Genomic DNA, 24,791 nt, shown 5'->3' on the forward strand with positions numbered 1-24,791 from the left:
TGGATTGGTTTTGGTGTTGTTCTTTGACATAACTTGCGCTACACAGATAAACTGCTCCAGAGCAGATCTTATACTAGATATGATATTGCAAACCAAAAATGGACCAATCAGTGGTGAGTAAAGTGACAGTGATATATCTGAAGCAATAAAGTCTGAATCTCTTGCTCCACATTAAAGCAGTTTATTTATTTATTTATTTATTTATTTATATTAATTTAAATATCTAAATTTGATAAAAGCTTTAAGATACATAAAGCTGTTACTATATCACATAAAACAGAAAGCTGATTAACCAATGAACATCCAGGACCAAAACTAAACAGAGTGGATTAGTGGTGTGGCATTTTCATGTAGTCAAACTTCTAGAAGTAGATGAAGCTTATTTTGGCCCAAAACCACGTTCAAGCAGCATTTAAAGTGACAAGTCATAATTTGCTTTTTTACATGAGCTTTAGTGGTAAGCAGATGTTAAATCAGACACTACAGCAGATTATACAGTACATGCATGTACGAGGAAATATTGTTTACTCGTTACTAAGCATCTCAATCAAAACTTCTAACATCTCACAAAAAAAAGTGACGTCAAAAGTTCTCATTGTAGTGGAACTTGCCGGTACAACAAACTTTCTCTCTTCACTTTTTCTCTCTATGAGCTATAAACCTGTATGTGCTGACTCCCGGATATTACGTAAAATCAACCAATCTGATCAAAGGTTGCGGTTTTGGAAAACTCTTGCTCTTTAAAGGGGTGATGAACTGAGAAATCAAATTTTCCTTGAGCTTTTGACATCTAAAGGCGGGCGTACACAGTGTGAATTCTGATGGTCGGAAGATCGTACATCCACACACACACTTAAATTATCCGAAAATCTTAGGGAGGCAGTGATATACTACACGATTTTGCCACCTGCTGAATTCCGAAGAAATCGCATGAAGCCAAAAACCCTGATAAAAAAATCTGCTTTCAAATACTGGGGAATTAGTGTTCACCTAATTGGTGACAATGATCTCTTTCTATTAACGGTCAGTCTCCAACAAGGACAATTCGACAGTTATGTCGTTATTTCAACATATGTGCGCGTGCACATATGACAATCAAGATGTAAATTTGTAAATTCAGCTATATTTGCTTCTTATTAATTAAATCCAGGCAATTGGTTGATTGATTGTATTTTGTATTAAAATAAATTGTATTGTAAATTGTATTAAAATAAAGATGCAATTTATAAAAAAACCCCAAAAAATTCTTTCTACAAACCAACACGTAATGAAGGTCAAAATCATGTCTGGCCATGTCTCCCGATATATTGCGTATATAATCTAGGCTACTTTTCATAATCAACATAGATAGGTAAAAAAACATAATAAATATGAAACTAAATGCGCTTATTATGGCAAAAAATATGCAGACTCTATTTGGACAAATCGCTGCACATGCATTCAATTTTGCACACAAGTTGAAAGGCATTTGTTTGACATATCTACAGCATTTATCAAGTTCACTGATAATTGTGCATGCATTTATTAATCATTATGATACTAAAATCACAATGCACATTCATTCAATTTTGTACACAAGTTGAAAGGCATTTGTTTGACATATCTACAGCATTTATCAAGTTCACTGATAATTGTGCATGTATTTATTAATCATTATGATACTAAAATCATAATAAAGTGGTTGGATTCCCTTTCAATAGTCCAAATTCGCTGTGGCATGGCATTTTCATCTTTCTTCTGTGGATTGCTTCAGCTCCTGATTAGTCAAATTAAGATAAATCGACAAATCGGCTCATTCAACCACACACACCTCACGAATTCAAGCTGATGTTTAAAAATTATCGTGAGGTCAAGAGGCTCTCGGCTCAGCTCGTATCTTCCTAGCCTAGCACGCGACACGAGCCGCAACATGCGAGGACAACCGTTTTCCACGCGATTTCTCCCGATAGAAAAAAAATCATCTGCGAGGTCATTAAACAGCAGAAAAACGCAACGTGTACGCCCACCTTAAGATGTCATCATATTATAAGAATATCCTGTAAGTTTCAGAACTGAAAATATCCTTGTTAGACCAATAAAAGCTTTTATTGACACCAGCCTCAGCAAACGACTCGTTTTTCAAAGTGGGCAACTATGACCTCAAAGAGGATAAAGCACCACCCCCGCAGAAGAAGATCAACGCCTACTTCAACACGGCCGGTTTAGCCCCCCCCACCGATTTCGCGCATTACACGCATAGCTAAATAACATAGATGCCTACCTCGTGGTGACAAAGCGGATCGAAAATATTGTGCAGTGCCTAGTTGTGGAAGAAGACAGACGCTGCATATGCTTCCTCTGGATTCCAATAGGACTGCATTGATAAACTTTATTTTTAATGACGTTCCAGCTGATAAGGTAAAACATTGTCCGTCGGTTCGCTGAGGATTGTTTTGTAAACAAGACTGGATTTGCAGACCGATTAAGATTAAAGAACGGTGTTATGCCTTCTCAGTCCTTCCAGAAAAACACAGAGTTTTTTGTGATTGTTGCGGACAAAAATCCTTGATTACGCTGCCCATTTTCTTTAAAAATGCGATGGAATATGCGGGATAATTAGCGATCGCATAATCGCGTTTTTCTAGAGGGACTGCCTTCTAAATTGGATCTGACAGGAATGGTGCAACACACAGATTCAAGGTCGAACATGTATGGGCGAATCATTCGGTTGCCATTTTACAACACTGGACATTTTCAAAACAATTTCCCCCAAGTGCATCGACGGGTGAGTTGAAACTCATTATAATATGAAAAACTGTTATCCACTCACAACAGTGGGCGTTTTATTTCCAAGTCTTCAGTGCGAGACGCCCATAACAACAGAGCATTTTTCAGCTAGGCACAAAACTAGAGTAGAAAATACTAGGGTAGAAATAGCCTATTACTTATTCATTTTGATGTTTTTGAAAGTTTTCATAAGTTGACCTCAGAAAACAATATAATAAAAATTAAAAAGCCAGTTCATGACCCCTTTAAGACTGCGAACTGTAGTGTACTTCCATGCCTGTTACCTGGACTTTCAGTAGTCTGCTGCTGTATGACTTGAAGTAACTGAAGTAGATTTTACTCATGGTGTCCACATACTCGTCCCGGATCTCCTTTGCAACGGTCCTCTCATTGGCTAACAGGAACTGATAGAAAAATCTGTAGATGACCAGAAAAACATTCACTCATTATTGTGCTTCTCACTCAACAGAAATAAGGATGGGCCATAGTTAAAAGTGGAGATATCTTAAACAGACTGTAATTTATTATTGTTTCTAGATATTTCTGTTATGGTGTTTAGGTCAGTCTCAGGAAATGGCAGTATTTTTTATTTATTTACTTTTTTATATATATTATTTATTTGTGAAAAGCTCTGCCGGAAAGTACCAGGGCCGTTACTGTCTACTCGCCTACTATAGGGGTATCGTGTGTGACCCAAAACTTTTTTGATAAGTGGTCAACAATTATGAGTTATGATTATAAAGAATTATTAATAAACCATGACCTTTCTCTTTCAAGATATTTTAAAGAAGATAATTTGGGGTTTACCATTACAGGATTGAAAATATCTAACAAGAGTTTTTTGTACCACTGTTAGAATTCTGTATAATATAAATAATAATATTAATAATAATAATTTCTCATTGAAGTCAGAAACAAACCTTTGTTTTAAAGAAGTAATGTCACAGCATATTAAGGCAGAATAAGAATTTGCAGGGACAAAGACCAATTCTGAATCCTTTGAAAAATGTTTTTTGCTTTCATTGAATATATTATAATATATCATATATGACAATAATTCTTGTATGCAGACAAATATGTGAAGGGCTAAGTGAATATGGGTAGAACTCTTTACTGCCCTGGTACTTCAGAAATCCTTTTAAAGGTTTGCATGTGAATTAAATCTGGCACAATGGCCTTCATAATCACAGTATGCTAATGTGAATCTAGTGCAAGGGATTCATCACTAGCCGCGTTTCCACTACCGGGCCAGGGCCGGGCCGTGCTAGTGCGTGCCAGGGCCAGTCGCGTTTCCACTGTCACTTCCGGGGCTTGATCGGGGCTTCCTCAGGGCCAACGGCCAGGATTTCTGGCCCGTCGAATACCTTGGGCCAGAGGGGGCCAGCTCGGGCTAGAGGCGTGCTCAAGGTAAAAGGCGGAGTTTATCGGTGTTATGGAACGTTATGATCTGAAGCAAGATGCACATAGGGGTGTCCATGTTTCACCGATTAACCATTTAAAATTGCATAACATTTTAATTTGAACTGTAGGCCTATGCCAAATGCGCAAAAATATATAGGCTAGGCTATATATAGGCTACATATCGACGAATTTTCAGATATTTGTTTGATTTTTTTTGCCCCTTAAACATTTAAAATATTTGACAAATTAATATTTTAATTAATAAAATAAAAATATATTAAAAATAATTTTAATTAATAAAAAAAATATATATTACTGGTTTTCTGAGGCCAAATTAGAACCTGGAAATGATATTTTACCCGCAGTGCTGAATGAGAAGAGCCGTAACCACAGCCTAGAAAGGGGATTATAGGTGATTTATAGGCTATAATAAATGTGTCTGATAATAAAATAATATAAAATAACGAGGCATTAATTGTTTATTAATAAACTATTGTTTTCTAAATGATTTTCAGCTAAAAACATATCTCCATCTCCGGATGCACATTTAGAGAGAATTTAATTAGCTATTTTACATCAGAAGATATTGGCTTTCGATTCGAATTTGTTCGTTTTAAATTGGACATTTAAAGCTTTAATCTACAAAGGATATAACCCCTGTAGACTAAAGCTTTAAATGTCCAATTTAAAACGAACAAATTCGAATGCGGTGGCTGTTTCAGGTCTCGCGCAATTCACGGAGATCATGAAGCGCGCCTTGATTAATTGTTAAAGCACAACGTTTTCTTGTTATTGTGAGTTTACGCAAATAAATGTATTTGCGAATAATGTATTATTATTTTCTGTATGACCAGAAATGAAAGAGTATTTTAAGTTGTTTCCACTGAAAGAAATGCAATGAAACTGCAAGTGTTCACATGGGCGTCTCGTAGCCTCCACAAAGCACACACACTGGATATGCGTCAAAATATTGTGTTTATTTGTGCTCTGTTCCTTTTTTGGATAAAGGCGTCTTCTACATATGCAGCCTAATAAAATGTTACAATAATGATGATGGTTATTATTATTATTATTATTATTATTATTATTTGCAGACTCGGAGTTTTTGTGAAATGGACGTTTTGCTTATTTTCAATTGGCAATTTCAGTTTGAAGGGTGATGGAAATGCGGCTTTAACTGCTCCGTACTTGCTGCGTTTTATTTCTATAAATTAATTTCGTTTCAAATGGGGTCCAATCAGTTATTAAAGGTGTTAAAAAATTAACTCTGTATCTCGAGGTTGCGGCGCGCACACTATGCACCGAGTATTAACCGATGGGCCTCGGTTAACGGTTAATGAATAACTTGAAAACGTGCCCGCAGCCTGTTATATCGCGCAAAAAAATCGCTGCTTGAAATGGAGAATCGCCTGTACTGGTCTCGTGACACTATTGCAGCCACTACGGCAGGTGAGTTAATAATATACATGCTATCTTCCTAATTAAAAAAATAAATTAATTCATAATACCCGCTGAAATGGGTTGGGTTTTATGACGTTTGATCCAGAAAGGCGTGTTAGGGGTGGGGTCTGGGGCAGCGCTGTGGGGCTACTGGCCCGGCAGTGGAAACGCAAGCCCGGTGCTTGAGGCCCGAGGCCACTAGCTCGGCTCGGCTCGCTGTTAGCTCTGGCCCAGCCCTAGCCCGGCAGTGGAAACGCGGCTAATATGCTGATTGAGCACTGTTGGGACATTCCAGGCACAGGATGGTTCTGAGTCATTTGCACCTCAATGACAGTACCACACAGGACATATGCTTTCAGCTACATATTGTTTATTTACTAGTGTGTTCTAACATGTAATTGTGTCATGTTTGGTCCCATCTGAAAACTGAACTGAATGGTGGTGACTTAAGAGATATTAAAGTACGCTAATGTACAATCTAGGTACTATTGCTTAAACATGCATTGAGGAGAATAATTAAGTTAATGTTCCACCCATTTGCCTCATCTTTTGGTTTCCTGTCGGCCATTCAAAATCCTGCTGTGTGAAAAAGTGTTCTGACTGAAAACTACTATGCCGATTACCAACAGCCAATGAGAGAGCAAGATACAGAGCAGCAGGGAGTTCGGGGGGAGTTATAGATCACATATCAACATGGCATTGTTTCAGAAAAAGGCTTCTTCTCTGCCTATTTGGACCCAAGAAATGAAAGAAAAATTAGTAGAAATTTGGCAGGAGCACTCGTGTCCGTTTCATCTGAGCTGTACCCCAACCGGGTCGAAAAAGAAAAAGTCTCACGTGAGAACTCTGGTCTTGCACGTGCGATGTCGCGTTGTTTCCTTGTCACATCTCGTGTGTGTTTGTTGTGAAACGTATTTGCGCGCAGACAGAGTTGTCAGTGATTCTTCCTGTTGTAATGTTATGCGCTGTGAAACCTTCTGTCGCCGATCCATCACGCAGTGTGAACACAGCATCGACTGAATGCTGGCCAAAATAGTCATGCAGTGTGAAATAGAACAGCGACCCGACTACTTTGAAAATCGTGCAGCCTGAACTCGGCATTAGTAGGATTTGTTTGTGAGGAATGCATTTTGTACCTATACTTGAGTAGTGTGTTCTGAGGGATCTGGTAGTTGGTCATGGGCTTTCTGAATGAGTAGATCTTCTGTAGGATGAACTCACGGATCTTTGAGACGGCCTATGAACAGAATCAAAACAGAATCATTCCGCAACAGAAAACTGAATTACATTAATTTTGCATGCATCTCTTATATCAAGAATGGGTTATACCAGTCAATCTTTGATTTGCTCTCACTTTAATTTTGAGGCGATCAACGATATCCTGTATATCAGAGCAGGCAAGGGTCTCTCTGAAGCTGAGCTCTTTAGCAAAATTGATCTTGTTGTTAAGCTCGTGAAGCTGCTCCAAAAACTCCTGCTCCGTAACAGGACTGTCTATAATCACACTGCAACACACATATAGTTCTTCAATCTGTGATTTAAGAAGGTAAAGCAAAATCTCCCTGGAACAATACGTATACTTACGAAATCATGGTGCTGGGAACGACCAGTTCATCAACCAGCTGGCTGAGCTGACTGCGGACAGCCTGGCGGTTTTTCAGCCTCATGTTCATACTGACTGACTGCTGCTGCAGTGTCTGAATCTCACTGCTGATGGATGACAGGTCACTCTGAAAACTACTCAACATGCCTTCCATACGCTAGACAGAAAAGAAAGCAGATGCACGGTTCAGTTCAAATAGCACCACAGCTGAACACAGAAGAAAATGTAAGCAGCTTCAAATTCATCTGTCCAAATTACAGGTCTAAATGTGCAGTCACATGTCATTTTTAATATGACAACACAACAAATCAACAACCAGATCAAAAGTTTTGCTGTCTTGAAAGAGAATGTCCCTTTCCCTGATTTATGAAATAACCCTCGTCTTTGAATAGCATTAGCAAGTAGCAAGTCATCTTTTGCTGGACTATTACAAAAATGTACTATTAAAACCGACATGCACACACACTGTGATATTTCAAGGCCCATGTTTTCCTAAGATGTACTGTATGTATGTCAACAAAATAAGAAAACTGTGCTAGTAAACTAATTTCATAGGGTGATGGGAACTGATTTCATGCGTGTACATTTTTTTGGCCCCTCAATGCATCTGAGCCAATAGCATTTAATAGCATTCTCCAGGACTTATATGATGAGTAAATACAGTACATTAAAATATGAATACAAGTGATAAATAATAATATATTCTGAAATTAATCTTTAAACCATGCAGCTTTTCTTCATAATTATACTTTTTTATTATTTTAAACTTTAGATTCTTGAATGGTAAAATATCTTTTCACAATATGAAATTGCAGGTGAAAGTTTGCAAACCACAACAGCTTAAAGTGCTAATGTCCACTGAATACACTCACCTCCAGTATTGAGTCACAGGCTGTGATCTGGTTGTGTAAAGAGGCAATATTCTGACTCTCTTTGATATCTACACAAGTGCTACTGTTAAGGGTTCTTTATTAATATCCATTACTGTTTTAAAAAAGTCTGAACCATAAAGCATGCTTCATTTGCATTGATACAAGAGTATCAATAAAACAGAGGAGAAAAAAATATATGGTTACACTTTATTTTAAGGTTACGTGGTACTTATGTAAGTACATAGTTATATTAAAGGGTTAGTTCGCCCAAAATGAAAATAAAGTCATTAATTACTCACCCCCATGCTGTACCAACCCCGTAAGACCTTCGTTCATCTTCAGAACACAAATGAAGATATTTTTGATTAAATTTGAGAGGTGGATCACTACCACATAGGCACCGTAGGGGATTGAAACTTGATGGCCCAGAAAGTCATTGAAGAAAATGCTCAACTATAAGTTTATCAAGTGCTGAGAATACTTTTTGTGTAAAAAAATAATAATAATAACGTTTTCTTCAATGACTTTCTGGGCCGTCAAGTTTCAATCCCCTAGGGTCCCAATGTGATCCACCTTTCAAATTTAATCAAAAATATCTTCATTTGTGTTCCGAAGATGAACGAAGGTCTTACGGGGTTGGTGCAGCATGGGGGTAAGTAATTAATTACTTAATTTTTGGGTGAACTATCCCTTTAATTAACTACATACCTAATAAAGAGTTATGGTTAGGTTTAGGGTTGTTACTTGTAACTACGCATGATATAATGTTATTACTATAGTAAGTACATGCAGAAACGTGTAACTATACCACCTTTAATTAAAGTGTTACCCAAAAATATATAAGCAAAATCATTACATGTTATTGCATCAATATGAGAGTCAATCTCACAAAGTAATCAAATTAACAGTCAAGTAAAGTTTTTTTTTTTCTTTTGATTTCGAACTAATATAAAGCCATTAAAAACAGCACTATGGATACAGTCTTTGATTGATGCTTGTTCAATTCGTTGCAGCTCGGTCTCCACCTGTTTGGAGTACTGCCGCAGATCCACACCCTGTTCCACCAAAAAAAAAAAAAAAAAAACATTTAACACGTAATGATGATCACACACACATCATCAGCTGAACTTTTATCTCACCGTCTTGAGCGCCTCTTTCACCAGATCATCCTCCAGATTAGCTTGAATGTGAACTAAAAAAGGACAAATGACAGGGAACTCATTAACGAATGGTGAATTAATTTATCTGCACTTCCCTTACTTAAGTGATAAAAACTTAATCACAGAACTCACGGTCCACCTCATCCAGAATGAACTCATCTGTAGTGATGTCCAGATCACCCAAATTTAGTGGCGGAACCACATCAAAGTCTGACTTCTGCCAACACATTTCAAGGAGAGACAATAATAACTAAACAGTAGCCTAGATCTTACTAATCCAAGCAATTAATGCAGAAAAACCGTTAACCTGGGAGGAGGAGAACAATATTAACAGAACAAAAACAAATGAATTGATCACTAAGTGTTCAACCCGAACTTCCTGCCGCTCTACTGAATATCATAAGCAGGGAGGGACCGGCTGTACGAAGCTTTGAGACCAGTCAAGTTATATAAACAAATATGTCTTAAACAAAAGAAAAGTTCCAATATGAGGCAGTCCCATTTGGGAAATGCGGAGGATAATTTTTCAAATGTACAAATCATCAATTCAAGTGTGGGGTTTGTACCATGGTTTGTACACATCAATGTGCACCGTCACATGATCTAGATATGACATTGACATCATATAGGCCTATGTTAGCTGAAATAAAGACCTGCTTAAGCCAATACCAGTCGCGATCAGTAAAACAATATTTAATGAAATTATAATAAATATGATAACGTTAGATATTTAAAAATACAACAGCATGCCATGTCTGTCTGTGTTATCTCTAACGTTGTTAGATTCCGCTCTGATACAATTTAGATTACGGACGGAGCAACCGTAATGTTACGCGCTTACGAGTGAAAACAAAGTGAAACATACTCAGTGAAAAATATCACAGATGCTGCTATAATATAAAGGAAAGTCATCACCTTATCCTGTAAATACTCCATCGCACCGCTCATGGACTCAGCGGGCGTGTTTGTATGAACAGCTCCAGCTATCAGCGCCTCCGCCATGGCGTATGTAGTTAAAAAAAAACTACAGGTCCGTTCAGTATTTCCGTCCCTCCGGTCATCCCCCAAAAATGACACATTGTAACATCATAAAAAAATCTATTTACAAAGGAGTAATTGCTCTAAAATATATGCTAAAACATTCGAAACATCAATAACTGCGTTTTGATATGTTTAAACTTCATCAGTTTAAAGTATTGATTTGTATAGCATCTTCCTCAACCTGCCAATCGGACATGTACATTGTGACGGAATCGGTTCCTCTGGTCAAAGTTTGCATCGCGTGCGGCGTGTGTACAAATTATCGCGAGATCATGACCACATCCTCTTTGCGCGGAACCAGCGAACAAGATGGTGAGTATGAAATGAAATCCTCTAGATTTTCCATGAAATCTAGTAACATCGTCCGTAATTCTGTGTTTATGTTAGTACTGATTCAACATTAAGTGTTTTGTATGCATTTAGAAAGAATATAAATTGATATTTTAGGGTTGCAGTATAGATGTTAACGTATAAGTGTGTTATGATAGTAAGCCGTGTTCAGTCCGCGCCGGTTTAAGTTTACCAACAATGACATTATCATTACCACATTATTTTGAAGATTTATTCAGATATTGAATATTCAAATTTTTGGAAAAAAAAAAGTTTTTACTTTAAGCTAGAGAAATGCATGTTTACATATTTCTAGTCAGTAACTTAAGCAAACATTAGCTGTACGTCAGCGTTACCTCGCAACACTAGCGTTCTAAATTATAATAGTCCAGTCATTTTATGAAAAAAGGTTGAACAAATTGAATGGGATATATTTGGGTCTTTTTCGAAACTTTCCCCTAATGGGATTCTTCGGGGCTTTTTTTCCTTACTCGGGACATATTAAGGATACAAAATCAGTTGAGTTTGCTTCTGTTGCAATTTGTTCAAGGTTGACTCATTTTGGCTTAAAATGACTGGACTAACTCCTGTCTAACGTTACTTGCGTCAAATTAAGCTGTGACTTTTAAACCGTATTTGTCACACATGGTGACTCTTTTCTCGTAGTCGCTCGTCATTCCAGAGAAGTTCCAGCACATCCTTCGTGTTCTCAACACGAACATTGACGGAAGACGCAAAATCGCATTTGCCATCACTGCCATCAAGGTGAGTGAATTCAACTTCCATTTCGCATCGCAATGCCAGTGAAGTTATTTGAGTTCTCAAGCCTTCGTATTGTTCATTTACTCCACAGGGTGTTGGAAGGCGTTATGCCCATGTGGTCCTGAGGAAGGCTGACATTGATCTGAGCAAGCGGGCTGGAGAACTCACTGATGATGAGGTATGTAGATTAGTGTTAAATGTTTCTTTCTTTTTTAAATGTTTTAGTGATGTTACAAAAACTGTATGACTTGCCCATCTGTGACATAATTAGCAAATCCTAAAAGATTACTCAAATTTCGTCTAAAAAATGTGTTCTGTGAATAATATAAGATAGCCGATTAAATGAGCAGTTCATTAAAAAAAAAAAAAAAACTTTTGCTAATAATTTACTCCACCCCATGTCATCCATGTCATTCTTTCTTCAGTTGAAAAGAAATTAAGGTTTTTGATAACGTTCCAGCATATTTCTCCAAATAATGTATTTCAATGGGAACCAAAGGTCCATCAAGGTCCAAAAGACACTTTCAGAACTGTTTAAAGGGCTTTAAACGGCTCCAGACGATGAATAAGGGTCTTTTCTAGCGAAAAGATTGCTCATTTAAAAAAATAAAAAATAACTAAGTTTTATATGCTCAAATGGTCACCTTGCTCTGTTAAGCCTGTTTTATGCTTCTGCGTCGAATCGACGGCGTACCCCCGCAGACCCCTATCCGTCGACGCGAACCCCTCTCCGACCCCTTCGCCGTAGCTTGACGTGCACCTCCAAAAATTTGTAACTACGCGTCGAGGCGACGCAGACAGCAAGGGCTTTGATTGGTCAGATTATACATAATTTCAGGAGTGTAGCTTTTCCGATTTCCCCCTCCCGCTATTAGCGCTATTTTTAACATTTGCACCCTCGTTCTGATAATTATAATACTCTTATAAAGAAAGTAAATAAAGAATTAAACTAAAAATAAACTGTTTTTTTTTTTATTTCATTGTTAATATATTTCTATATTCTTTTCTTTCTTTTTTGCTCGCAATAAACTTCAATCAATGAATCAACGTTTGTTTTGAAACACGGTTTGTTGTTTATTTTCAATACAATGTTCACGGTTACATCATTGATAATACAGTACTAATCAAGTCTGCCACGGGACACATTATCCTGCCATAGCACAGTTCCATGTGGAGACTGAAAAAATCCTTCAAGTCATTCCGAACAGGTATCGTTATGGCAGCTCGGGTGGAACCTTTCTTTTACGGTCTATGGGTGGAACGAGCCCTGGACATCCGTGTTGATTCTGTGGGGGATAAAGTTTGTGTCTAGTGATCGACCGATATATCGGCCGGCCGATATATCGGGCCGATATTTGAGGTTTTTACGTGTATCGGAATCGGCCGATACACCGCTGCGCGTTCGCCGATAGTTTTTTTTTTTTTTTTTTATTTTTTTTTCGGCGTTATTTATAGACAGGCGGCCACGGGCAGCTCCGTGCTACTGGAGATGCTGCAGTTCACGTGCCCCGCCCTCCCCCACTTAAACTTTCAAAGGATCTTTTATGTTTGACTGCTGAAATATTGTCAAACACTTTGAAAATGGAAACCCGTCGCCCTATAACTGTTATGTGCTTGCAACTAAGCAAGTTTGTGGGTCCAAATGGAAAACGCGAATGCCTCGTCTATACAACTTAACTGCTTGCCATTGTATTAGGAAGCTGCAAATAGCTAGGTGTAGGCTATCCGTTCAGTATGCATTAGGACGGTCTATGAATATTCTACATTCGAATATTTATTAATTTTGAAGGTGAAAATTAATATTTGAATGTGGAAAAACACGCCCGCGGTTGCAGACTAATAACGTTACTACAGCTGCACAGGTCGCTCGGAGCGCTCACTGTCTGTTATATACTGTGAAACTTCAATCACTGAATGAAGCCTGCAATATTTGGGACAAGAGTCGCGACTCGCAACCTTAAATTGCTTGCACAAAACTCTTGATCAACACTCAACATTTGTTTGTTGATCATTTAACCGACGCGCAGAGAGCGTGAGGGCGAGAGAGAGAGAGTGCCTGTGCGAGACAGAGTGAGCTCTGCGGTCTTGGCCATTAGTTGATTTACTTGCTTTTTAATACGTTGTCAAATATGTTAACTCAAACTATCTAATACTAGTAGTTATGTCTCTTTGTATTAATGTGTCCTGTTATTGACGTAATGCGCGTCAACAACAAAACGCGCAAAGGGATGTTCGAATATGTTTTTTAGAGGGAATATGCAAACGCCATTTGAGCAATTTTGACAGCCCTAGTATGCATACGGTAGCTGTTCTGAACACTGGTCATAGGATTAAGTGATATTACATATCGCAGTGATATTACAGACTAGACATGCTCATTTTATTTTATGTAGAAAAAAATGAAACCATGGCAGTACATAGTTCGTTTCTTTTAAAATGAAGTACAGTGTGCACTGTGCAATTTATTATGCTGCTTGCTACTGTGTGCAATAGTGTAATTATTTAATTTATGCTTAAATATTCATTTTCAGCACTGAACTTTTTTTGTTCTACTTTATGTTTTTAATATTTGAAGAGTTCAGATGCAAAAGCCTCTAAGTGCCATTTGAAATTTTCTTCTAGAATGATCATTTTTATCAAGCTTCTATATTTAAGTTCAGTGATTTCACTTAAATGGCAATGATAATTACCTATTAATTGTTATTTAAGTGAAATCACTGAACTTAAATATACAAGTTTGATAAAAATCATCATTAAAGAAGAAAATTTCAAATGGCATTTAGAGGCTTTTGCATCTGAACTCTTCATTTGTTCAATTGTTTATCTACTTGTTCTTGTTCTACCTCATTTTTTTACTATTTGTTAAATATTAATTTTTGAAGTTAGTTAAATGTTACTTTTATTAAATTGAGACCTGTAACATTTCTTAACGTCATGTCATTTTTATGATGTAAATTGAGGGAGCAAAATGTATCGGCTCCAAATATCGGCTCAAGAAAATCGGCAGCCCGTATCGGTCATCGGCTAAGGCTGATGGGGAAAAATCGGTATCGGCACTAAAAAATCCATATCGGTCGATCCCTATTTGTGTCGTCTTGTTATTCAACGTCGATTAGCTCCAGCTGGCAGCTGCAAAAACAACATTCTCTCTCTTTCGCTTGCGGCGCACGGAACCAAAGAGATTCGTGAACCCCCTAGAGTTCTGGCGGTGACATGCACCGCGAAGCACCACAACCTCACGCAGAAGCATAAAACGGCCACGACGCCGTAGTAGTGACGACGTAGCTACGCCGTGGAGTTTACGCAGAAGCATAATGAGGCCTTTAGGGTGTGATGCACGTTCGTGACTCTCCTGTTCAAACTCATTCATCAAAATGAATGAATCTTTCTTTTTTTCGTGTCATTTGGTTCATTCAACGAATGAAATGAATGAGTTGAATCGGGAAAAGTTTTGTTTTATGAGTTCGAACAGGAGATTCACAAACGCACGTCACACCCTAACAGAGCATGGTGACCATTTGAGCTTAGAAAACTTTTTTTTTTTTTTTTTTTTTTTTAAATGAGTGATCGTTTCGCTTGATAAGACCTTTATTCATCATCTGGAATCGTTTAAATTCCTTTGAACAGTTTGTAGTTTGCACTGAAACTGTCTTTTGGACTTTGAACCGTTTGGTTCCCATTGAAGTCCATTATATGGAGAAATCCAGGAATGTTTTCATCAGAAACCTTAATTTCTTTTCGACTGAAGAATGAATGACATGGGGATGGTTTTTTTTTTTTTTTTTTTAAGGGAACCACTCTTTTAAAGGTGTCCTATACTGTGAAGTTGAATTTATGTTGGCATAGTTAACCCTTTCACACGTAAGTTTAAAATATTCTAACTGACCCCCCAGCGTGAGTTTTTCAAGGCGACTGTTATTTAGAACTTGCCGCTTTAATGTTTCCATGGTGACACGTCATTGCTTGTCACGTGGCACAGCACAACCAGAACAGAGTGCGGATGAATTATGATCTGCTTTTATGTCATTTTTCCTTTTTTATCAAAAATATTCAAAAATGTATTAGCTATATCATAAAACACTGATTCCGATTCTCAAATATGTGCAAGTGGATGAGTTTTGTTGTTTAGACCTCTTTATAACAATCGCGTTAGTTGAGCTGTATGCACAATGGGCGGCACTATTTTAGTTTCTTTTTCAGTTCAGAGAATCGGATCTGTTGGATTTATAACGTCAATTCCTCCACTTCTCATGAAATACATGATAGTAAGTGGCTGGTGAACTGGGAGAAGAATAGGGTCAAATGTTAAGCTACTTGCACAATGTGTATCTGATATGAATAAAACGTGTCGTCTTATTATAATTGAAAGGATTATTATTGCCGCTTCCATAGACATCTTTGTGTATTTTACAAACTCAAAATCATTGTTTTGCTAGTACATATGTGTATTTAAATGTCTGAAACCTAAAATAAACATTATGTGGTTGAAAACGCTCAATAGTTGTGATATATGATCGCACTGAGAGCGTCTGTCTCTGGCTGAGCGCCAGCAAACGCGCGAGAGCAAGTTTGAATTTAGCAGTTGCTGACGTGATGCACTGAACGTTCTAATCACACCGGTGTGATCGTACGCTCCAGGGACCAGCCAAGACTGATCACACCGGTGTGATCGTACGCGTGAAAGGGTTAAATAACAAGAGTTCAGTACATGGACATGACATACAGTGAGTCTCAAACATCATTGTTTTCTCCTTCTTACTTAAATCTCGTTTTTGAAAAACACCCCTGAAAAACAGGCGACTCTCCACAATACCGACTCTGACGTAGAAGTCGGGATCATTAATATGTATGACTCAAAACATTTGCAAATGCCAGCCCATGTTCAGTGATAGACGAGACGGAGCTGCGCAGCCGAAGCATGGCAGTTGTTCAGTGTTCGGATGTACACATGAATACAAAAGTATATTTTAGTTCCTTCGTCCGAGTCTCTGAAGAAACAATGGATTAATTTTATTTTCTCTGGAAATTTTCAAACATTTAACCGACGACTTGTTTCCTCAACTTGTTTCCAAACCTATAGCTTATATTTAAGCGTTACACGGTCCGGCCCGCTGTAGACTACATGGATGTGTGCGTGCATGTGGTGGTGGGGCACAATTTTCAAACAACTTGTTCTCTTTCAATTAGGACTGGTTTTATATTTCTGTTTGCATCTGATTAATCGTGGGCCTCATTTATCTGAGAGTAGGCATGGTAAAAAATGGTCACAATGGGCGACCATTGAAAGTGAATGGGAGAGACTGAAAATAACAGAACAATTTAGTTTTCAGGAGCATGTTCATTATTTTCATGTACACATATGAGCATGTGTGCTTGCAAACATCGAGCCCTTGGACCTGTGCATGTATCGATACATTTATACACACGCAACCCAGACACACGCACGTTAAAACACAGAAACTTTGAGTATTACACACATTCTTTTCCACAGAGAGAAATTTGATCCTGCATCTAATATACATTTATCCATGACATTACCACACACACACACACACACACAAACTGGCCGTGACTGCAGTGATCCGGCTTCAAAATAATCTTTCTTTCATGTTCTTGTTTCATCACAGCTTCCAGAAAAAATATTATGACATTTTGTTTTGGAACTGTGAGGTTCTCACCATAGACGGTGGTTCTCACACAGAACTAGACAATATTTACACATCATGTGATAGCACAGTGCCTCACAGCACCTTGCTTGTCATTCATTTGTGGCAGCACAATGGCAAAGCAGCTCTCTGCACATGATGTTATTCATCAGATTTTTGACTCAGAAAATAGTGGGGAGGATCATTTCTCTCTGTGGAAAAGAATGTGTGTAATACTCAAAGTTTGTGTGTTTTAACGTGCGTGTGTGTGTGTGTCTGGGTAGCGCGTGTATAAATGTATCGATACATGCACAGGTCCAAGGGCTCGATGTTTGCAAGCACACATGCTCCTATGTGTACATGAAAATAATGAACATGCTCCTGAAAGCTAAATTGTTCTGTTATTTTCAGTCTCTCCCATTCACTTTCAATGGTCGCCCATTGTGACCATTTTTTACCATGCCTACTCTCAGATAAATGAGGCCCACGATTAATCAGATGCAAACAGAAATATAAAACCAGTCCTAATTGAAAGAGAACAAGTTGTTTGAAAATTGTGCCCCACCACCTAGGGGTGCACGATATATCGAATCAATATCGTTATCGCGATATCACGTTGCTCGATATCAATATCGAAAGTGTCGCGATATTTATGCAATATTTTGTTTATGATGCGTCTGTTCCGACATGCACCGTTGCATTTCCCCCCGAATCATTTCCTGATTCTCCTTCTCCATAAACAATATTAAATCAAGAGAGGTTTAACTTTTCATGCTACAGATTTCCCACAGTGGTCAGAAAGAACAGGAGAGACACTTTGTTTTTCTCAATATAAAGTCGCTACTCGCTCCAAAGCTAACCGCCGTCACTCTCTCACTTCTCCCTTGCTCTCCTACCACACAGTCCCACACACACACACACTTGCCCCGGCTCGACGCGCACAAGTAGCCTATAAACATCAGGCCACGGTCCACCTGGCAACTTCATGCGTTTTCACTGATCGGATAGCTATCTGATTTATCAAAATACGATCTTCAATTCCCGCGCTATATGCAGATTTAATGGAGTGCACGTCACCGTCACGTCAACAGTTATGAGCTGCGTTTTATGATCATCAGGTAAAATAAGATCAGTTCGTTTATTTACTTTTAATGAAGATAACTGTGAAAAGCGTCTGCGACTTACTTTCACTTTGATTTGCGATAGTTTGCGCGTTGGCTTGATGAAAAGGAAATGTTCAACAGCTGCTTATCTGCGGTGATGCGTGTTGCAGTCGCGCGCGTCGTCATATCTGGCCATAACATGACAAGCCTGTAACGTTCTCATTTTTAGCGTTTTTGGAAGGAGTACATTTTACATATGTGGTTTATTGAATAACGAGATGCATTTACATTTGTCCAGTTTCAACTGAAATGCGGCCCAGACCGCCTCCTGAAGTGGTTTGAGCGATTAGATTCAAATACGTCACGAATGCGTTTCACAGGGCATTTACACCTGGTCTTTTCACGATCAGATAGCTATTCGGTCAAAGAAAACGCATATAGTGGGGTTTATGTTGCATAGTGTGTTCTGTAGACTTGCTATTTATTTATTATCTTTTACAGTGTAGTGTACACAACTAACAGGTCCTGTTCTGTTGACATATTATTTAGGCCTATTTATTAATGCTGTACCAGTCCAATATGACTAGCAGTTGAAATAAATCTTATGTTGTAAGAAAACTTGTTTTATTTATTAATCTTTTTGATGCGTTTTCCAATAACTTTTTAAAAAAAATATCGAAATTAATATCGATATCGCAATATTCATTATCGATATCGCAATATCACATTTTTGTCAATATCGTGCACCCCTACCACCACCACATGCACGCACACATGCATGTAGTCTACAGCGGGCCGGACCGTGTAACGCTTAAATATAAGCTATAGGTTTGGAAACAAGTCGTCGGTTAAATGTTTGAAAATGTTTATCACTATTTTTTTCTGTCTAAAATATGAACGAAATCAAAAATTGGTGCCGGGGATGTTTCCGAAATTTTTTTGAAACAGAATGATGTGTAGAATGCACTTTTTTTTTTTTAAAGCATAGGGATGCTCTGCATCTGACTGCAACTAACATTGTAACAAAACCAATTTGCTCTATTTGTTGAACAGGTTGAAAGGGTGGTGACTATTATGCAGAATCCTCGCCAATACAAAATCCCTGACTGGTTCCTGAACAGACAGAAGGACATTAAAGATGGAAAATACAGTCAGGTATGGTGGGGGGGGTGTAGTTAAAAGCTTGTATCAATGCATATCTGACTGCAAAATCGGATGTTTCGTGCCCTCCAGAGTTTGGAGTTAATGTCTTGAGACTGGTAGAACATTTTAATAAACCAGTGTTATCTGAGCGTTGGCTGCAAAGATGTTGATTCAGGCTTGTAATCTCCAGTATAATGGATGTGCATATTAAAGAGAAATACACGTTATGTTAAGTGTCAACCATAGACAGACAGTAAAAGAAAGGTAGCAACACGAGTAGCTCCTCAGACTCGCACTCCTTCCTCTAAATTACACACACAAACCACATAAAATGTTCGTCAGTATCAAGTTCTCTTTCGGGCTTGAACGAACCATAACACAAATTATCCCAAACTGTCCGTTTTGTCGAGCGTCCTAATAAGAGCAGTCTTAAATTAGTAAAATAAAGTATTTTATTTTAGAGAGTAAATTACTCACTCAGGCTCGTTGCCAGGATGATTATTATACTGGCAGCCTAATAATCATGAATGAACTCAGCTATCTTTTAATACAGTGGTTCTCAACCGGTGGGGCGCGGGTTACAGTAGGCTACAGGATGGGAGGGGGAAAAAATGTGGTGTTGTTTTTTTATCACTAAACTACTGTCATAAAAAGTTAAAGTTTTATATATACATAACTCCAGAATAAAAATTGAAATGTGTTTGGACTGATTTAAAAAGTTTTGATCAAATTTGATTGGTTTGTTGATAGTGAGCGCAAATGCAGTTGATAAGCGTTTTTATTAAGCGAGTCATTGAGTCGTTCATTCTAACGATTTGTTCAAACTTGGTTCAAACGGCCGATTCATCAAGAATGAGACAGATGTTTGTGAATGGGTCATTGATTCTTTGACTCATCCAATTCGTTCAAAACACTGAATCATTCAAAACACAATTGAGTGATGTGAGATGCGGTATGCTGTGATCGTTGTTTGGATTAATCAGATTCAGATCTATTTTTGCTGCTAAAATATACCAAAACAGTCATTATTTCGTCTAAAATGTAAGTGACTTAAAGTCCCTGTAAAGTCAAAATTAAGTATTTGTTCGGAGTTTGTCATACCACAGAAAAATGTGTTATTAGCCACCCAGCCAAATTTGAATGATAAAAAAAGCCGGGAAGTACATCAAATAAGCTATCAAAATCATGAAAAAATGAGCAGATTCTCTGCTCTCAAACGCTGGGGGCGTGTCCGCTGGCTGCGCTAAAACCACGCCCACTCACGGGAAAGCTGTTGACGGTGATATTAGCTGATTAGCTTTTGGAGACGGGAGGATGAAAACTGAGGCGGGAGATCGTCGTTTCGGCCCCGTTCACCAGTTACAGCGGATTATCAGTGAATCCAAGTTGTCTCTGAGGAAAGTTTATAAAACTATCCAGTGTAAAATAATCACTACAGAGGCGGGTGTTGGCGGTGATCCTCAGAACTTCATCAAGGTATAGGCTCTCTAAAAACCTCTTCTTGATGTGATCGTTTTTATGGGGAATTTAAATGAAGATACGGATCTGTTTTGTACATGAGGCATAAAAAAAAATGTGTTTTCCGGTTTCCGACCGACCCTGTCAATTTATGTGCGACCCAAATTTATGTTATGAGCTTGGGGAAGAAATAATAAAAATTAAATAAATACACAAATAAAAAACTTTGAGGCGAACTATAAATTTACGTTTTTGTACAGCACAGTCTTTTTATAGCACGCGATGCAAGATGCATCTTGTCCTCCAGAAATCCTATTAACAAACGAGGCAGATATCGTTAGTCAAACTGAACTATAATACATATTATACAAGTCTTTTTTTTTTGTCATTTAGGATACTTTTCATATTCGCACACATACAAATACATGCATTCATAGACATGCACACACCACATACTAATACCTCCATCTGCCTAGTTTTATTAAAAATCATCCCAAAAATTCCAATCATGATCCCAATCCCATCTTCTGTCTACCACTTCTTTCGCCATGTATTTGTTCGTTTCTTTTATTATTTTATGCAATCCAAAACACTCTAACCTGCCGCGGTTCGTATCTCCAGAGCCCGTCTAACTTGTCCGCTTGTCCGGGACAAATGGATTTTTTAAGGACAGGTAAAAGAGAATTTTACTCACCCTAACGGACAAGTAGACTGATTAGAACATCAATAACAAAAATAAATAAATAAATAACTAGGGAATCACTAAACCGAGAGAATGATTCTGATTTTATTACATTTATTGCTAGTTGCGATCGATTGTGGATAATAAATGTAGGCCTACTGTATTACTGATGGTAAAGTTGCGCTGTTGACGCTCGCGCAGAGAAATCTACACACATGAGCGGAGCGCACACACACACACACACACACACACAGTTAACAACATACTGCCTATAAAAAATCTAAATGTGGAGTTTTTATATTTTAACATATGTTAAGAAGCCTCAATTATTTTTCCTGAATACCATCACGATTGAAAAAGTGACATTGATTTCCTACAACAGTTCAATAAACGGTTAAGATTAAGTCACTTGCACTTTATAAGCAATATTGGGTGTTTTTGTTCCATTTCAGCAACGAAAATCGTTCCAAAGAAAAGTCACAGCAGAACCACAACGCATCTCACAGGAACTCATCCTGTTTTCATTACTGAATGATTCAGCATTTTGAATGAATCGGTTGGGGACTGATGCACCATCATTTTCTCCCTATAATTATGTCCATTTAAGACATAATTGTGTTTAAGTGAATAAACTGTGTTTTAAGTGAATCTCAGAGCTGGTCATTTTTGACATTATGTATATTTGATAGTTAAGGACTTGTCTCATTGCAGTCCGTTTCGGAGCGCGCACCGCCTTGTGAACAGCGTCTCTTTCGCAGGTTTTTGTGTTTTTAATAGCAATTTTTTTTTATCTTGCAACCGTCTCTCTCTTCTGAACTGCGAATCGCAAATTTGCATCACAGGCAAATGGTTTAATTAAAATATAGTTTATATATAGAGATGGCTAGCGATATAAACATGTTCAAGATAACGTCTTTATAGGAATAATAAATAGTAGCCCAACTTGCGTGTATTTACTTAATTTCTACACTACCGACAGCAGAACCGATTATGTCCGAGCTTATCCATACAGCGGTCTTTAAAAATTCAATACCGTGGGGCCCGTTTAATACCGGGTTTCGGTACCCATCCCTAGGCGTGACCGATTGCACTTTTTTTTTTCAGTAAGCTAGGCCTATGTGTTTTCAAGGTTTTGACAAAAAAATGCATTACTTTGCACTTATAAGGTGCGTTCCATTCGGCTGTAAGTGGACTGCGAAGTGGACTTCACAGGGTATTCCGCCATCTTAAGTGAGATTCCAATTCGAAGGGAACGAACATGTTCAGTTCGAAGGGCACTGCAAACAGCATAGGGAATAAGGGAACATCGATACATCACTTCACAGGAAGTCAGTGAAGTCCACTTCAACTGATATACCGTGTTCAGGGAGTAGGGAGCAGTGAACACTGTCTAATGGAACGCACCTATAGTCCTTTTCATTTTGGAATTTTAAGAGCAATAAACATTTATTGCAATAAGGAATTAAAAATATTCTAAAGATTTTTGGAAGCAAGTATCTTTTTTTTTTTTTTGGATACATTCTACAAAATAATCAGAATAGATGAGGCTATAATCTTCTTCTTGCGTTGTCATACTGGCTCAGATATAATTGATAACACTTTAAAGTTAATAATTATTCTTGGGAAGTTTCATATACATAAAGCTAAAGTAATGTCTATAACACCCTCCTTTTATTTCATTTGTAAAGATGTTAAAATATTCCATGACTCATTGAATTAAATCACTAGAAATAAGAAGTGCATTTGTAGAATCTAATGTTTTACTTTGTACAATGTAAGATCTGTTTTGTGTTTTCCCCAATATGTGTTTGTCTTATGTCGGATGTAAAATGTCATTGTAAGCTTTTTATGAAAGTTGGAAAAAAATGTTAAGGAATTCTTTTTTTTTTTTTTTCTTCAGATATGTAAATCAACATGTATAAATTGCTATTAGTCAATTAATGGGTAGATAATCGAGAATCAATATCGAATCGGACTTGAAAAATGAATTGTTAGATTAATCAATGCATCGAAAAAATAATCGCTAGAGTAATCGTTTAAAAAATAATAATTTATCCCAGCCCTACTCTTTATTGTTAGTTAATAGTAAATGAACATGAATGATCAATAGGTAATTTGAAAGCTACAGTTCAACTCACCAAAATGTAATAAAATGAATCGATCAGTGTTTTTCAACCTTGGAAAGAGGTCCATTAAAACAGCTGGAGAACAATGTAACATTACAATTACCCCAGAAAAGCCATTTAATCACCATAGCACGTTAGTTGGGCTTAAATTGCTATAGGAAAGAGTATTACCATTTCTTTATATCTTTACTTGTATCATTAAAATATTATAACTTTTACTATAGAAAATGCATTTCATTTGATATGTTATATTTAATAAAATACCAGCTAACAGGGCTCTGTTTACAGCTTTTTTTTCTTTTTCTTTTTTTTTCTTTTTTACACGGACCATATTGCCCAGCCCTAATTTCAATACATTGTGCGGCTTTAGAAAATGGTCTAATAATGTGGTTCATGGATTCCCGACCATGGAATGTGACCCTTCTGGTATTTTGAAAATGATGTTAATGTTGTGGTTTTCCCAAGGTCCTTGCTAATGGTCTTGACAACAAACTCCGAGAAGATCTGGAGAGGCTGAAGAAGATCAGGGCTCACCGTGGTCTCCGTCACTTCTGGGGGTGAGTTTCACTACAAATATTTTCCTGCAATACAGTGAAAACTAATTGATGCCGTTGATTTTAGGAAAATTATGAACTGAGGAAATTATTTATTTGATCAGATATACAGTGACTTGTATAAATGTAACACTTGTTACAATAGCTGTGATTGGTTGACACTGATGCCATCAGGTCAAGTGAAGAAATTTGTCAGAGGGTGCTTTTGAAATTACTTTTAATAATTATCTATAAAGGTCATGATCTTTAATGTTTAACTCAATTATAAGTTTCCAAATCCTTATGACCAATCATTAAATGTGAATTAATTGTTACTTACTGACTGTCTTTTTTCTTTAGTTTGCGTGTGCGTGGTCAGCACACCAAGACTACTGGTCGTCGCGGTCGTACTGTGGGTGTGTCCAAGAAGAAGTAAACTCAAAATAAAACTGAACTGTTCTGACATTTGATGTCTTGGTCTTCATTGGTTTCTGCCAAATGTGATTTTATGCCTGATGTGCATGATTTTTTTTTTTTTTTTTTTTTTTTCTAGCCTTGTCATATGTTGGGGGAAAAAAAACAATGGATGTCAGGGCTCCAGACTGCGACCAAATGGTCGCATTTTGCGACCAAAATTTGAGAGTGTGCGACTGAATTTTACATCCAGTCGCACATGTGCGACCAGTAAATTTGCCGCACGTTAAACGCATGGTAAAGCGTGGAAGG

General features: G+C 37.6%; 2 protein-coding genes across 4 annotated transcripts in view; one reads left to right on the top strand and one right to left on the bottom strand.

Annotated features, from left to right (window-relative positions):
- vps52 (VPS52 subunit of GARP complex) overlaps positions 1-10,400 on the bottom strand; it is a 46,152-nt gene extending 35,752 nt beyond the window's left edge. For 2 of the 3 annotated variants that reach the window (XM_039683736.2, XM_089122726.1), the window contains exons 1-9: positions 10,158-10,400; positions 9,375-9,459; positions 9,222-9,274; positions 9,062-9,137; positions 8,083-8,150; positions 7,192-7,367; positions 6,962-7,112; positions 6,744-6,844; positions 3,051-3,183 (exon numbers count right to left, since the gene is read on the bottom strand). In XM_039683736.2, the coding sequence (XP_039539670.1) occupies positions 3,051-3,183; positions 6,744-6,844; positions 6,962-7,112; positions 7,192-7,367; positions 8,083-8,150; positions 9,062-9,137; positions 9,222-9,274; positions 9,375-9,459; positions 10,158-10,244 (930 nt within the window). In that variant the 5' untranslated portion in view covers positions 10,245-10,400. The remainder of the gene's footprint in view (positions 1-3,050; positions 3,184-6,743; positions 6,845-6,961; positions 7,113-7,191; positions 7,368-8,082; positions 8,151-9,061; positions 9,138-9,221; positions 9,275-9,374; positions 9,460-10,157) is intronic. The other variant, XM_039683738.2, reaches the window with a different exon arrangement.
- Positions 10,401-10,470: 70 nt separating this feature from the next.
- rps18 (ribosomal protein S18) lies at positions 10,471-24,530 on the top strand. The gene is made up of 6 exons (XM_039683739.2): positions 10,471-10,595; positions 11,280-11,378; positions 11,467-11,553; positions 19,177-19,278; positions 23,998-24,089; positions 24,426-24,530. The coding sequence occupies exons 1-6, from the start codon at positions 10,593-10,595 to the stop codon at positions 24,499-24,501; spliced, it is 459 nt and encodes a 152-aa protein (XP_039539673.1). The 5' UTR covers positions 10,471-10,592; the 3' UTR covers positions 24,502-24,530.
- The last annotated feature ends 261 nt before the right edge of the window (positions 24,531-24,791 follow it).

This window comes from Pimephales promelas, chromosome 18, assembly GCF_988280905.1.
Source record: "Pimephales promelas chromosome 18, fPimPro1.hap1.1, whole genome shotgun sequence".
NCBI classification, from domain to species: Eukaryota; Metazoa; Chordata; class Actinopteri; order Cypriniformes; family Leuciscidae; genus Pimephales; species Pimephales promelas.

What these genes read in the sequence shown, in the direction of transcription:
- rps18 (XM_039683739.2), top strand. An exon ending in GAGAACTCACTGATGATGAG is followed by an intron (nt 11,554 to 19,176) that starts GTATGTAGATTA and finishes TTTGTTGAACAG; the next exon opens with GTTGAAAGGGTGGTGACTAT. An exon ending in AAGATGGAAAATACAGTCAG is followed by an intron (nt 19,279 to 23,997) that starts GTATGGTGGGGG and finishes GGTTTTCCCAAG; the next exon opens with GTCCTTGCTAATGGTCTTGA.